This window comes from Pezoporus wallicus, unplaced genomic scaffold (assembly GCF_028554395.1).
Source record: "Pezoporus wallicus isolate ANWC-B61680 ecotype Strahan unplaced genomic scaffold, APGP_CSIRO_Pwel_v1 contig_3847, whole genome shotgun sequence".
Classification (NCBI taxonomy): Eukaryota; Metazoa; Chordata; class Aves; order Psittaciformes; family Psittacidae; genus Pezoporus; species Pezoporus wallicus.
In genome coordinates this window covers 5,102,578-5,115,166 of record NW_026639842.1, presented here as the reverse complement: position 1 = coordinate 5,115,166, position 12,589 = coordinate 5,102,578, and the positions used below count along the sequence as shown (strand labels likewise).

The window sequence follows — 12,589 nt, the reverse complement described above, 5'->3', positions numbered from 1 at the left end:
ACCAGGATCAGAGAACCTGCCTTACACAGCGTCCTGTAGCACTTCCCTTTGGGAAAATAAAAAAATAGAATTGTGACAGAAGAGTCAAGCATTTCTAAAAAATAAACTTCAAAGGAATTAAAATACCAAGGAATTAAAATATCCCCAGCTAAATTCTTACAGAGAAGTCAAGACAGAAGTGGAGAAGAGGCAGGATTTGCTTACATAACCTGTAATCTCTAGCTGTGTGTCTGATCCCATATCACTCTGCAACTCAGATAAGGCAGAGTTTTGAGTCATGGATATCGAAGACATTCCCTACATAAATCTTTGTGGCCAATAATAATTCCTCAGATTACTTGTGTAGAATATAGGTGGAGTCCAAATCATCCATTATCAGTGTGACATGCTATTAATCAAACAGTCCAACATTTAAATTCTGTCCTTTTGAACACAAAGTTCAAAAAAGTTAAGTACTTGTGAGGAACTAACCTGGGTTTGTTAAGAATACTGGTGTTACAAGCGTGTTACCTGATTCTGCAAATACAGGGATGCCACTTATTTTTTATCTTTTTCCAGTTTTAAAGTGTTCTTGTCTTAACTGTTTGTTATTGTATATACTTGAAAAGATACACTTTAGCTGTTCTCACACATATGCTTGAGTCTCTTTGAAATAGGACCTACCTCTTACCACACTGAGGGGCACAGTTATGGGCAAGGGGAAATTATTGCTGGAGAGAGCTGTAGTAATCAGGTAATAAGCATGGTTACAGTAGATATTCTGTTGTGACAATTGTACATTAAAAAAAAACCCCGAAGAACAGATCAAGATAATACAAATGGTAAAACCAGGTAAACATCCACTAATTTAATGGAAAAGAAGAGAAAGTGTGAGCCCCACATTTACTGGGGTCTTGATTCACTACCATTGGCTATGGATTATTTGTGTTAAAGTTATGCACTTACTTACTTCAGCTGGATTGAGGCCAGAGTACTGATGAGTAATCTGCAGAACAGAGGCCACTGAGAACAATACATTTTTAAAAATACTCAGAGCCAAATCTGATTTAAATAAACACATTTACTATACACCATTTCCCTTTCTTCATCTTAGTGTTATATTTCAAAGCCTCAGTCATGGGTAGTAACTTCACTGTGCAAACTTAATTACACCAGCTTTCGATGTCGATACTTTTTGAACTTAAAATGAAACACCTTTTCCCTAACAAAGCCTGAAGTTAATTGATACTGCACTTCAGGCTTGAGTAAGCTTTGTGAAATTCTAGTAACCTATTAGTAGCTACCGTTGAAATGTACTTCTCATGATCATCAGCAGTTTTTAAAGGGTGGAAGCAGATCTGTTGAGCCCAGACATTAGCAGGATGATGCAGGTCAAAGTTACAGGGGTGGTTTACTGAAAAATAGAGACAACCTTCAGCTCAGAGCTGAATCACCCATAATCTCAACAAAACTTCTTAAAGAACTTTGCATAGACCTAGACTGAACAAATAACTCACATCGTGGCACAAGCTGCACTAAGAATTGGGTAACTGAAGAATAAACATGGAGCAAATGATCTGTGTTATAGGTGATCATTTTCTGCAGAGCTTATCATGACTAAGGTTCTCAATACTCAATAGGACTCCAGAAGGAGAATTAGAAGGCTATCTCAAAGAGGCAGGCAAAGATGATGAAGTATTTTTCAGAGCAGTTCTTGGAGGACTTTAAACACCAAAGAAGCACTTCCTCATAGCACTTGGGGCTTGTGTGTTTGCACTAGGTTTCATACCCACCCCACAGCTGAAATGCCATCAGTGGCCCCACTAAAGCTTGTGAATTCTGTTATCTCAGAGTAGCTGCTATTACTATATAGACAAACCAATATGTTAATAAACTTCCCTCAACACAGAGCCTACAACTGACCTGTAATCTCCAATAAATTGATTTTTGACAAAAAGCTGGTTTTGAGATGGCACTGAATTTGCACAGCTTGAGGAACATAACCCTCTTCCAGAATTACTTCCAGATCTACTCCTGATCACTTCAGACCTAATTTTTGTGTACTGCTTCTTTTTTACTGTTATACACAAAAATCTGCAGTGAGAGCAACATTCAATGGATATCTTCCTTCTGGCATGCATGTTTTCACTTCTGACAGCCTCCTAACTATATCCCTCCATCATTTCAGGTACACTACAGGTGAAACCAGATAGTCCACTCTACTGGTTCTGTGGTTTGACACTGTCTGGAATGACTGAAGCAAGGACTGTGCTAAGCAAGAAGCATATCAGGTGTCTGAGCTAAATGTTTTATGGATACAAACAATATCATAAAAGGACATGGAAATACTGGTAAGGCTTTTCCCTGTATTCCAGGAACTAGAACTGAACAAAATTTAGATTAGTTCCATGCTAAGGGCCAGGGATACACCTCCAGCAAGCCTGCTACCATTCTGAATTTACTGCAGAGGTTGTGGAGATGGATGTATAAAAGTGTATTCATGGACAGTGGATGCTTATAGCGTGGATATGGCAAACACTGGGTTTATAAGTGGGTAAACTTGGAGATTGTAGTTAAATGTCTGCCAAAAGCTGAAATTATTTCTTGACATGCTTCTCTAGGGCTCAGAAGAGCAGCCTACTTTACAGTGATCTTCTGTGTAAATCTTGATGTTGTCTGAAAATGTCATAGCTCCCTACACACAATTACATTCTGCAGTGTAAAAGCCTGTTGCTACAAACTTTAAACACAACACATGCTGTCTATGCTTAACTTATCTTAAGCCACTTGCAGCTGCTGTTCAAAAACTACCTGGGTTATGTAGAACTTTTTAATGTATCTATCATCAGAACATCTCTTTGACCTAGAGTAGTTTAACCCTATTTTTTCATAAACAGCAAACCAAGGCACTGGGAGACCAAGTGATTTAGAGTTGCACAAGTGATCTCTGGTAGGGCAGATGGTTGCAGCCAGCTTTCCCTGATCTCCAAAGCTACTCGCACTATATTTTTCTCCTTTTTAAACTTTTTTTCTCCTTAATGATTCTGCAGCTGAAACACTCTGAATTCCAAGATTTCTTCTCTAAAACAGCAGCAGCCAAATGCTAGAGGGCATGAGAAAAAGAAAGAAGGTTGAGGAGAGCATCTTTTTCTTCAAAATGTAACCTTTGTACATGTAAAATCTTGGATGATGGAAGAAACTACTTGGTGACCAGTTTGCATTATGTCCTTTGGTACGATAGCCATGCTTGATGGCATCTTGCTGTCTTTTTCAGGAAGACATATTCCAGGAAAGAAAGTTGTGCACTTTTTGTGGAAACTATTCCTTACAGTACTCCCTAAGAAATCAGCTTTGGCAGCCTCCTGTCCCTGTGTGCAACAGGTCTGTTGGGATGCAATCTTGTGCGGCCATTACAAGCATACTTAAGGAAAAGGGGTAGGAGAGGAATCTGTGGTCTTCTTTCATAAGCCATGTCTTCATAAATAGCTGTTTCCAAACCACTAATGTTTCCAAGTAAATACAATCCCAACACCCAAAGCTTGAAAGGCCAAACACACAACAGCAGGCAGATAGCAATCTTGCAGCTGCTGCTCTCCCTGCCACTTGGTGATTATCAATTTTCCATTGTTGCCTGGAGCTCTCTTCTTTTCTGATTCCCAAACTCTTTCCCTCACTTTCTTTTCTGAACCTTTATTGTTTTCCCCAACTCTTTTTTCCACCCTCTGTCTGTTCATCTTTCTTCCTCATCTTCAGTACTTGAGCTAGTAATTTGTGTTTTAAAAGAAGACCCATACTCAGCAAAGTGTCTTGGCATGCACATAGCTTTAAGTGCTCTAGTACTGTTGACTCCAACAGGACTACCAATATACTTAAAATTAACCACACATTTAAGTGCTTTCTTGGATCAAGGCCATCATCACAATGACATTAACCAAAACAAAACGGGACTTGAGATTCAGCAACATAAATACATAGCAATGTCAACTAAACTCAGTGCTGTAACCTTCAGGTTACCTTCCTTCAATGCCTTCTGTCATTGCTAGCTATGTTATGGCTACACTTAAAATCTAGTCTGCAAGCATAGACTGGAAATGGTGCTTAGGAACAATCCTGTTTAAGCCAATACATTCTTACAGTTTCAGAATTTGCCTAGCCTGTTTTGCTAGATCAGGCTCTTGGACAATAAGGTCCTCAGGGCAAGAATCATGTTTATTTTTCTGCTTGAATCATGTGTGCTCATATACCACAAAATAGCAATTAGTTCCTTTTTGTTCTGAGGTACAAGGAAGTAACACAAATAATAACACAAATGCCCTGGCTTGTGCTGTTGTAAGTGAGAAAGTTTGACAGAGAAATATTTCAGAAGTCTAAGCTTTTAACCTTATCACTGGCAATTTACTGTACCCTAAACTTGAAAAAAGACTAAATTAAAAACATCCCCTCTTGAATTCTGCCCCCTCCCCTTTTGCTGACCTGCCTCTGTTACCTTTTCTCTTTTATTCTTCGTTGATTACTTCACGGGTTTACACTTCAGCTTGTAAGCCCCATATAGTAGGAGCCTTGCCCTTTGTTAATCATGAAATAAGATTATGCGTACCTTGGGCACTGCACAAATCATTATTGTCTTCCTACAGATGTCTTCCACATGGCCCCGCCCTCAGTTCCAGCTGAGAGTGCTGTTGTGAACAAGCTCAAAGAATAAATATTTTGCATTCATTTCACCAGCACAATGGAAACATTTTTCCAAGCTGTTGCCAAGATGGTATCTAGTCCCCTTCTGAGTCAGCAGCCCAAGCAGCTGACTTTCAAATGGCCAAACTCACTTGATTTTAATCTCAGAATTGAAAACCACAGACACAAGCTGTATTTTTAAAGAGCTGTATTGATCTCTCCTCACGCATAAGCAGGTAGTGACACTATAAAATATGAAAGATGATTGAAAGAAGTCGTACAGAAGTGAGTGTTGTTTGTAATGTCCCCTTTATTTCTCCCAACTTCACCGGTTCAATTTGTCCAGCTAGAGGAAGGGACTGAGGAATGTTGTGAACAAGTGAAAAAGAAATATCACTACTTTTTGTAGTCCATTTCCTTTTGGTATCAACCGACTTTTTACATTCTCTAAAGCTCTGTTGGCCATAAAAGACAGTTTATCTAAAAATAAAATATAGACAAAATGGGGCTAAGAGAGATGAGGGTGGTGAGGAATTCACAGGGTTCCCTTCCGTAGGCATTTTTGGCTCAGTCTTAACTGTATTTTCCCTCTAGTCCAATACATAAGCAGGCATGGTGCAACGGAACAGGTTCAAAACTGTGATTCTGTCCTCCATTCTCAGGGAAAGACTTTGGTCTATAATCCATAGTGCTTTGTGTTCCAAAATTGCCCAGATACAGCTGGTAAGAAACTGTCAGAGATCGTATATTAAGCTGCAGCTTTATATTATATCAGAGGGCATGTGTCAGGCTTATAATTGCTAACACAGCTTACTCTTAAGAGAAGTTCCAATCTTCTAGCAAAATAACAGGGTACATATTAAATTAACGAGTCTAAAATTCAGATATAAACTGTGCCACAAGAAACCAGTGAGTAAAATCAGGCTGTCAATCTTAAAGCACCATCTTACCTCATGTTATTTATTCAAAAGTTACTTACTTATATAGACACATGAGGCCAGATCCTTAAGTTTAGCCTTTTTATACCGTGCATAGTACAGGACATACAGTGAAAAAGTAATTTAGCTTTAAGCCACTAACTCTGTCTTCAGGATGCTGGGGTCATGATTTTGGTACCAATGTGTATCTTAAAAAAGACTCAGAGATGCTCTAATTTTAATTGCCGTAGCTACTTAGAGTCTTATGAGAGCTGTCAAAGCAGCTGGGAAATGATTCGACTCAGCATTCTGGGTATTCATCCTTTCCAGCTAGCCTTTCTCCTTTTGATGTAGGCCTAGGAAGAACAGAAATTGTAGGACTTTATGCCATTAAAATAAATTCTCCACTGAGTGAATCCATAGATAGTTGGTTAAATTATCTCTATGGCTGCAGAAAAAGCCACAAGCTGGCACAGACATACATTTCCTTAGGGCAGAAAAAATAATTTTTATGGAATACAATTTCTCTGCATCCTAAGATTGATTGCCATGAATCTGAACACTGCAACCATAATACAAATACATTAGGAAACCAGTCTTTCAAGAGGTTGTGACTGGGCTTTTTTTCTTCTGTACCAAATAAGTAGCTTTTAAGGAAGCAAATTAAGTGGTAGAAAATGGATAGTAAGATGTTCATTGCTTATTTTAAATACTACAAGGTGAAGGAAATATCAAATGTGATACAAAAGATGACTAAAGAGATGACTAATAGGGAGAAGGTGAAGCAGGAAAACAGAATATTAGTAAAATGGGAGCTGTAATTAAAAAGTATTGTGGTATACCTGAAGCTTTCTATTTTTGTAATGTTCACTTCCAAGTGAGTTTACTGGTTTATTTATTTTTTTATGTCCCACTGACTCTCACTGTGGGCTTTCCAACCATACGAAATAATTCTCCTGTGAGCCTATATTCAATTCAGTGGAGCTACTGTGATGCTGTGTCCAGGGAGACTGAAATCACACCAGGTTGGCTCAGAACATTGTCACACTAATATTGTATGCAATTGTTACGTAGTTCATCAAAAAGTTATTCCTTTTCTTGGTTTGCAACTCATTAGTTACATGCCAACAGTTGGACAAATGTATACCATTTTAAATTAAATACACTTTCATATGGACAGCAACAGTTCCAGTCGGGAGAAATGTTTAAACAATTTACAGCTTGTTACAGACTATAGGATTTATTAGAGAACACAGTCATCTCCCGGATGGAGTGCTGGTCTTAAGGCACTTAAAAGTAGCCTGGACACAAAACTGCAAAGTGCTTTCTTCACTGGTAAATGACAGCCTTTCTGGCTCTAATTTCTGTGATCAGTTTACTGTGGTGTAAATCAAACTTGAATCACAGTAATGTCTTGGCACTCTGATACACTGCCTTAAAACTACATGAATGCTGAAGTAGGGATTTCTTGTACATTTGCAGAGGTACAAGATTTTGATTCCTTTTTTCCCCAGCCTTTTATTCTTTTTTTTTTTTTTTTAAGACAACACTGGAATCACAGTACACTTTTCTATTCTCCTAATCAGATTTAAATCTCTTTAATCAATCAGCTAGATTACAGAGCTCTGATAGGCGGCATGGCTTTTTAGAGAAAGCCAAACTGAAGGAGCTGCTGCACATATCCTGGTTCCCAGGCTCCTTGCCAGCAGCAGGGTGTGACGTAATAGCCTTTCACGCTGAACAAGTTAACAGCCCTGGTTTTCTGAGTTTACTACGTTTTGGCTAAGAAACAGCATGAAAAGCCTTGCAGGGAAGTGCTACTGTTTAACAAGCAGGTAACTACAGAAACAATCTTGTTTCCCTCTCTGTGTCTAGGACTAGAATAGAGTCCCTGCTGTATGTTACATCTCTCCTCTTCCATATGCTGGAGCAGCAAAGACTTTGTGAAATGAAAACAGACTGGATTCTTTCAGTCCCTCCAGTGTGCTATATCTGCAGTTTTAACAGGACTTGCTCACAGAAGCTTAAAGTAAGTCTCAGACCAATTTCTGGCTGAGATGCCTTCTTTTTAAGAATGTTCTGGGAAATTCCTTGGCTCAGAAGTTGTTTAGAGAACAGCGGTTAACTACACAATCATAGGGAAAGGGCCATTTGTAAGCATGCTGTGCCTTTGTCACTTCTTCTGAGCAGAGAAAGCTCCAGCCTAGTTTTTCACCAAATGAGAACTCAAAGGCAACTCTTCAATTTGGAGCTTGCATCTTCTTTCTCTGGTCTGGACTCTTCTCAAGCCAGGAAAGGGGAAACCCATGAGGATCAGGAAATGAGGTACCACAAAAATGCTTGTGCTTGCAGGAGACAGGGAATACTGCAATTTTTACTGTGTCTGATGCATTAGTGGAAGAAGAAAGAATGAAATGAAAAGGATACAGCCACATTAAGCTCAACATACTACATTCCACTTTATAATATGGGCAAAGCAGAAATGGGGCAAACGTTGGTTACTGAATTTGCAACCTCTCTACATTCCTGTCATGGTTAGTAATGTCACAATAGAGAAGAGTTATCATTTACCACTTACTGCCTGAAGGTTACACAGACCAAACAACAGAAGGCCAAAGTACAGAGTCATGAACTGTATGGTGAAAAATCAAATTGCTCCTTCTGCATTTAATGGGGTGCAGAGTAATCTTGTGGTATCTTTTGATCTCTTATCAGCTGAATTTCTCATTATAACCTTCTAACTCAACCACTAGGAACACCTACACACTCAGAAGAAAGCCTCTTAGAGCTTCTGTAATGCTATGTCACAGCCTCATCACACCTAGCTTTTGGACTCTAACAGAGGTGCCTCAGTTAAAAACGCAACACACAGAGTCACTCTTTTTATAACTGGTGCAAAAGGCTATTCAGCCCACTGAAGATCTGATTCATCCCCTGCAAATGCCTCTCTGTGAGATACAGACAACTAGAGCTACTATACTCTCAACTTAAGCAGCTCAGATAGGTTTCTAAAGTTAGGTGGAATAAATCCAGACCTTGGTGATTATCACAGACATCCATTTAGCATGAGGGTAATTGCTTAGCTTTGTATACTGTGTTGAGGTAAGACTCACTGAAGGAGGATCTCCCTCTGACAGGAACTGTCTTCTCCATTTTATTGCCCGTGCCAGAATCTGAGGCTTCAAAATCACATCAAGATACACACTGTTCTAAGTGCTGCTAAAACATGAAAAGTTCTTATTACATCTGCTGGAAATAAACATTTTTATTCTGTGCTCTTACTAAACAGATTTAACCATTCTGTGGCACAGTGTCAGACATAAAGAACAAGTACGCAGGCAGCTTCAAATGCAGTTAATGATAAAAATGGGCTAAGATAAATTCCACGTCCTTCACCTTCCTATATTTATCTGCTGTTCTGTGGGTTGTTTTTTTTCCAATAATAATTCTGAGTCTGGGTCCAGGGGTTCCTCTTTGCTACCGCAATACATATAGAATCATGAATCATTTATAATAATCACTAGTTAAACAATGTAATAAATAAATGAGATTTAAGTTGAAAGAGCCCTGTAGATAAGAGCCAACTTCTTATTTCAGATATATGTGGACGCTTCCCTGTCATTAAACTGATCATCTTATGGCATGGCCACGACGAAACCATTTATCATATAATTTATTGTGTGTTTTTAAAATAATTGGAATTGTCATGCCAAGAAATGGTGATCTAAGTAAACAAGGAATTGAGTTTGCCTTTTTACAGATTTGCTTGTGGCATGTGCATTGTGAAAACATGTATTTACTAACACACAGCTCAGAATAAATGAGATGTTTGAAATACAGTACTTGAATCAAGAATGTTTGTCTACTGCTGTTATATTTGTAATGGGATGCAATGTAAATAACAGGGATCAAAAGGCACAACGGTCCTGAGTGAACACCCATCAGCTTCAGATTCTTGCCCTTCTGCAGAAACTCAGCCTTTCTCCTCTGTAACATCTTCTCCTACTAGAAGAGCATGGCAGACCTCTCTGATCTCTGCTGCAAATTAAACATCCAGGGCCTTGTTCCTCACAGACCTGCAGCTGCCAACATCTGTTCTCAAGCAAACCAAAAAACCTAATGATTCACTGGCAGTCCTGCACACTCACTGTTACCAGAGAGTACCAAGCACAGATACTCAGGTGGTACACCACATTTGTATTTCTGTAACTTCTGAACAGGAGATAATTGAGTCCAGCATACTGAGTTTCCATCCATACTCCCTCTTGTACATACAACCACAACAGTTCATAAGCACTTGCTGAGAATTCTCTTTCTTTATTCTGGCATCTTTTACTCAACTTCACATTGTTGCTCAATCAGCAAATAATTAAAAACAAAACAAACTTTTCAGTCTTTTGGTCAGAGGAATGTGCTAAGATTATGTTGTTTCCCCATTTCTATTGTAACAGGTACAAAAGACTCCTCTGTAGCTTTGTAACACAGATAAACACATTCAGATGCAAATAATATGACTGATTGACTGAAACTTATCAAAGCTATTTTTATCCTACATGCCCTTGAATTTCATAATTTATGTATTCCAAGTCTACTACTGACACGGAAAGACAGTAAGGAAAGTTACTGCTGGAGTTCCCTAACTATAAAGATAGGATTTATTTTATTTACTACTTTAACTATTTACTTTTGCGTAGAAGCACAACACAAAGTCTGTATTTTGTAGGAGAGTTTGGTTTGCTTAATCTAGAGAAACAAAGGTTGGCTACAGGTACAGCAGGATGTAACAAACAATGAATGAAAATGGCTATTAATTATAAGAGCAAATGGTCATAACCTGTCCATGAAAAAAATTGGATTGAAAATCAGAGACTTCCTAACTGTTACAAAAGACATCCCCAAAATAGGGTATGTGTTTTACTGGATGCATGTGAGCGACTTGAAAGTAGTATATGAACACTGATCCAGTACCTAAAGACTTTCAGCATAACAGTGGCTGCTGCAGTGGCTGCTGTTGTGGAGGTTCCTACCACAAAAGCAAAATGATTTTGGGATTGCTGTGTTAGCGTATTCAGATCCTGGAACAGCAAGAGGGAGGAAACTTCCTGCTTTTAAATAAATTACTAAGAACTGGAACAAAACAGAACTTGTAGTTGTTCAACAGGGAAGCAGACTTCATGAACCTTTATGTCCTCTGCAGCTCTAGGTTTATAGGTATAGCAGATGTCAAAGATTTTTTATTCTGAGGGAAAAAAAAATGAAGGAAATCTGGGAAAGACAGATGCAGGGTAGTTAACTCCAGTGACAGCTCACAGACTGCTAGCTCCATGAGGCAGGGGAATGGAAAGATATACTTAATGCGAAAGAATTCACTCAAAAAAGAGAGGGGCAAAAGGCAGAGGAGCAAAGAAAAGAAGAGTGATGCCTCTGAGGCTCAGGCTGGCTAAGGAAAGGGGAGAAGGCACAATGGCATGCAGCACAGGTGTTGCAATGGAGCATATCAGCGGCTGAAATTCATGTGTTCCCGGGAACTGCTGAGTTCATGCATTCCCAGGAATTCCCAGGAGGCTGGATAAATACCCTGGTAGTGCTACCCTTATTCTCCTACTTTCTCAGCTGGAGCAGGAGGTGTGATAGCCACTAGTGCCATTAGTCACCAGCTGTCCCAGTCATCTCAGACTCCAGAGGCAGCAGGAACTCAGAACTCCTGCAGCTCATAGTGTGAATTTCTTTTCTATATGCTCTCCTTGGCTGCTAGCTCTCTCATCAGCTCTTCCTGAGGGGGATAAAAGACAATCCTAAATAAAATTTTATCCTTTAAAGCAGCCGTGTATACTGGGATATGCAGCCACTGCAAAACTCACTTGAGAATAGTGCAAAAATGGGTTGCTATTTGGGTAAATCATGAGGGGAGCTACCACCTTTGAATTCCTAGTGCCTTGTGCACTGAACACTGGGAATCTGAAGGAAAAGCCTGTGACATTGTTCTCGTTCTGTTCCACAATATGGACCCACACACTCTAACCCATCGGTTGTAATACAAGAAACTGTTAACACACAACCGTGTACATTTCCTAGTGGAAAACTGGACACACAATTTACTTACTGGTTTTGAGGTAGCACAAGGAGCTGGTGTCATGATTGGAGGCTTGGCTGCATTTTGAGATGGAGGCAAAGAAAATCTCTGCCCTGTGTCCGGAGGTGAAGAACAATGAATCCGTGTTTCTAGTCTCTCAGGCTCATGCTTATAGGATTCAAGAGGAAACGTGGGCTGCTTGGTCACTTGTGTTGGGGTAGATGGAGAAGAGGAGAGGCCAGAGGCTGTCAACAAGAATAATGATGAAAGATCAGTTCAGAAGAAAAGCAGACAGAAATCGCAGCTTTACAGTGAACCTGTATGTTTTTATCACATTTCCCCAGGATGAAAGTACGTATCTGAGCTCCCTGTTCCTCAGAGGGAATTGCTCTGCCTTGCTGGTAAAACTCTTAATCATTCAATTGGTTGAACTGTCTGATTCATTTACAGGGAGGCATAGTGGTGAGATGAGAGTGCTGGAGGATCATGTATTAACCTCCTGTCTGATTGCTTATTTCTAAACTGATCCTCAACACTGATATTACTTTATTGTTATGATTTTAATACTCCTGTGAGTCTCAGGATTACCTTTATCTCAAGAGTTTTAATAGTTGCTTTTTCTTATTTTTCATTATTTTAACAGTATCTCAGCCATCAGTTAGAATAAAATTAGGAGCAGAGGCAAAAAGAAACAGGACGTATTTCCCATAAAGCTCAGTCTGCTCTCGGTATGGTTCTTGGCAATGCCTTTATACAAGGTAGAATTGTTTTCAGCAGCCTTTAAGGAGAAAGATTATTCATATCTTTTGCTAAAAATCAATCTCAGCAGCAGATTATTTCCCTTGTGAGCATTCTGGTTTTATTTGACATGTGCATCTACCCCAGCTGTATTTTTGGTTACGTTCTTACAGCAGTTCTGCATTGTGATCAAACAGATCATGTAAGTCAT

General features: G+C 39.3%; 1 protein-coding gene and 1 long non-coding RNA gene across 10 annotated transcripts in view; one reads left to right on the top strand and one right to left on the bottom strand.

The window, feature by feature from the left end:
• Positions 1 to 12,589, bottom strand: part of PRKAG2 (protein kinase AMP-activated non-catalytic subunit gamma 2) — a 218,313-nt gene that overhangs the window by 60,150 nt on the left and 145,574 nt on the right. For all 7 annotated transcript variants that reach the window (XM_057416532.1, XM_057416534.1, XM_057416536.1 and 4 more), the window contains one exon: positions 11,671 to 11,885. In XM_057416532.1, coding sequence (XP_057272515.1) covers positions 11,671 to 11,885 — 215 coding nt within the window. The remainder of the gene's footprint in view (positions 1 to 11,670; positions 11,886 to 12,589) is intronic.
• The window catches only part of LOC130603064 (uncharacterized), a 47,546-nt gene that overhangs the window by 8,355 nt on the left and 26,602 nt on the right, over positions 1 to 12,589 (top strand). For all 3 annotated transcript variants that reach the window (XR_008973060.1, XR_008973059.1, XR_008973058.1), the window contains exon 2: positions 2,168 to 2,330. This is a non-coding gene — a long non-coding RNA (uncharacterized LOC130603064). The remainder of the gene's footprint in view (positions 1 to 2,167; positions 2,331 to 12,589) is intronic.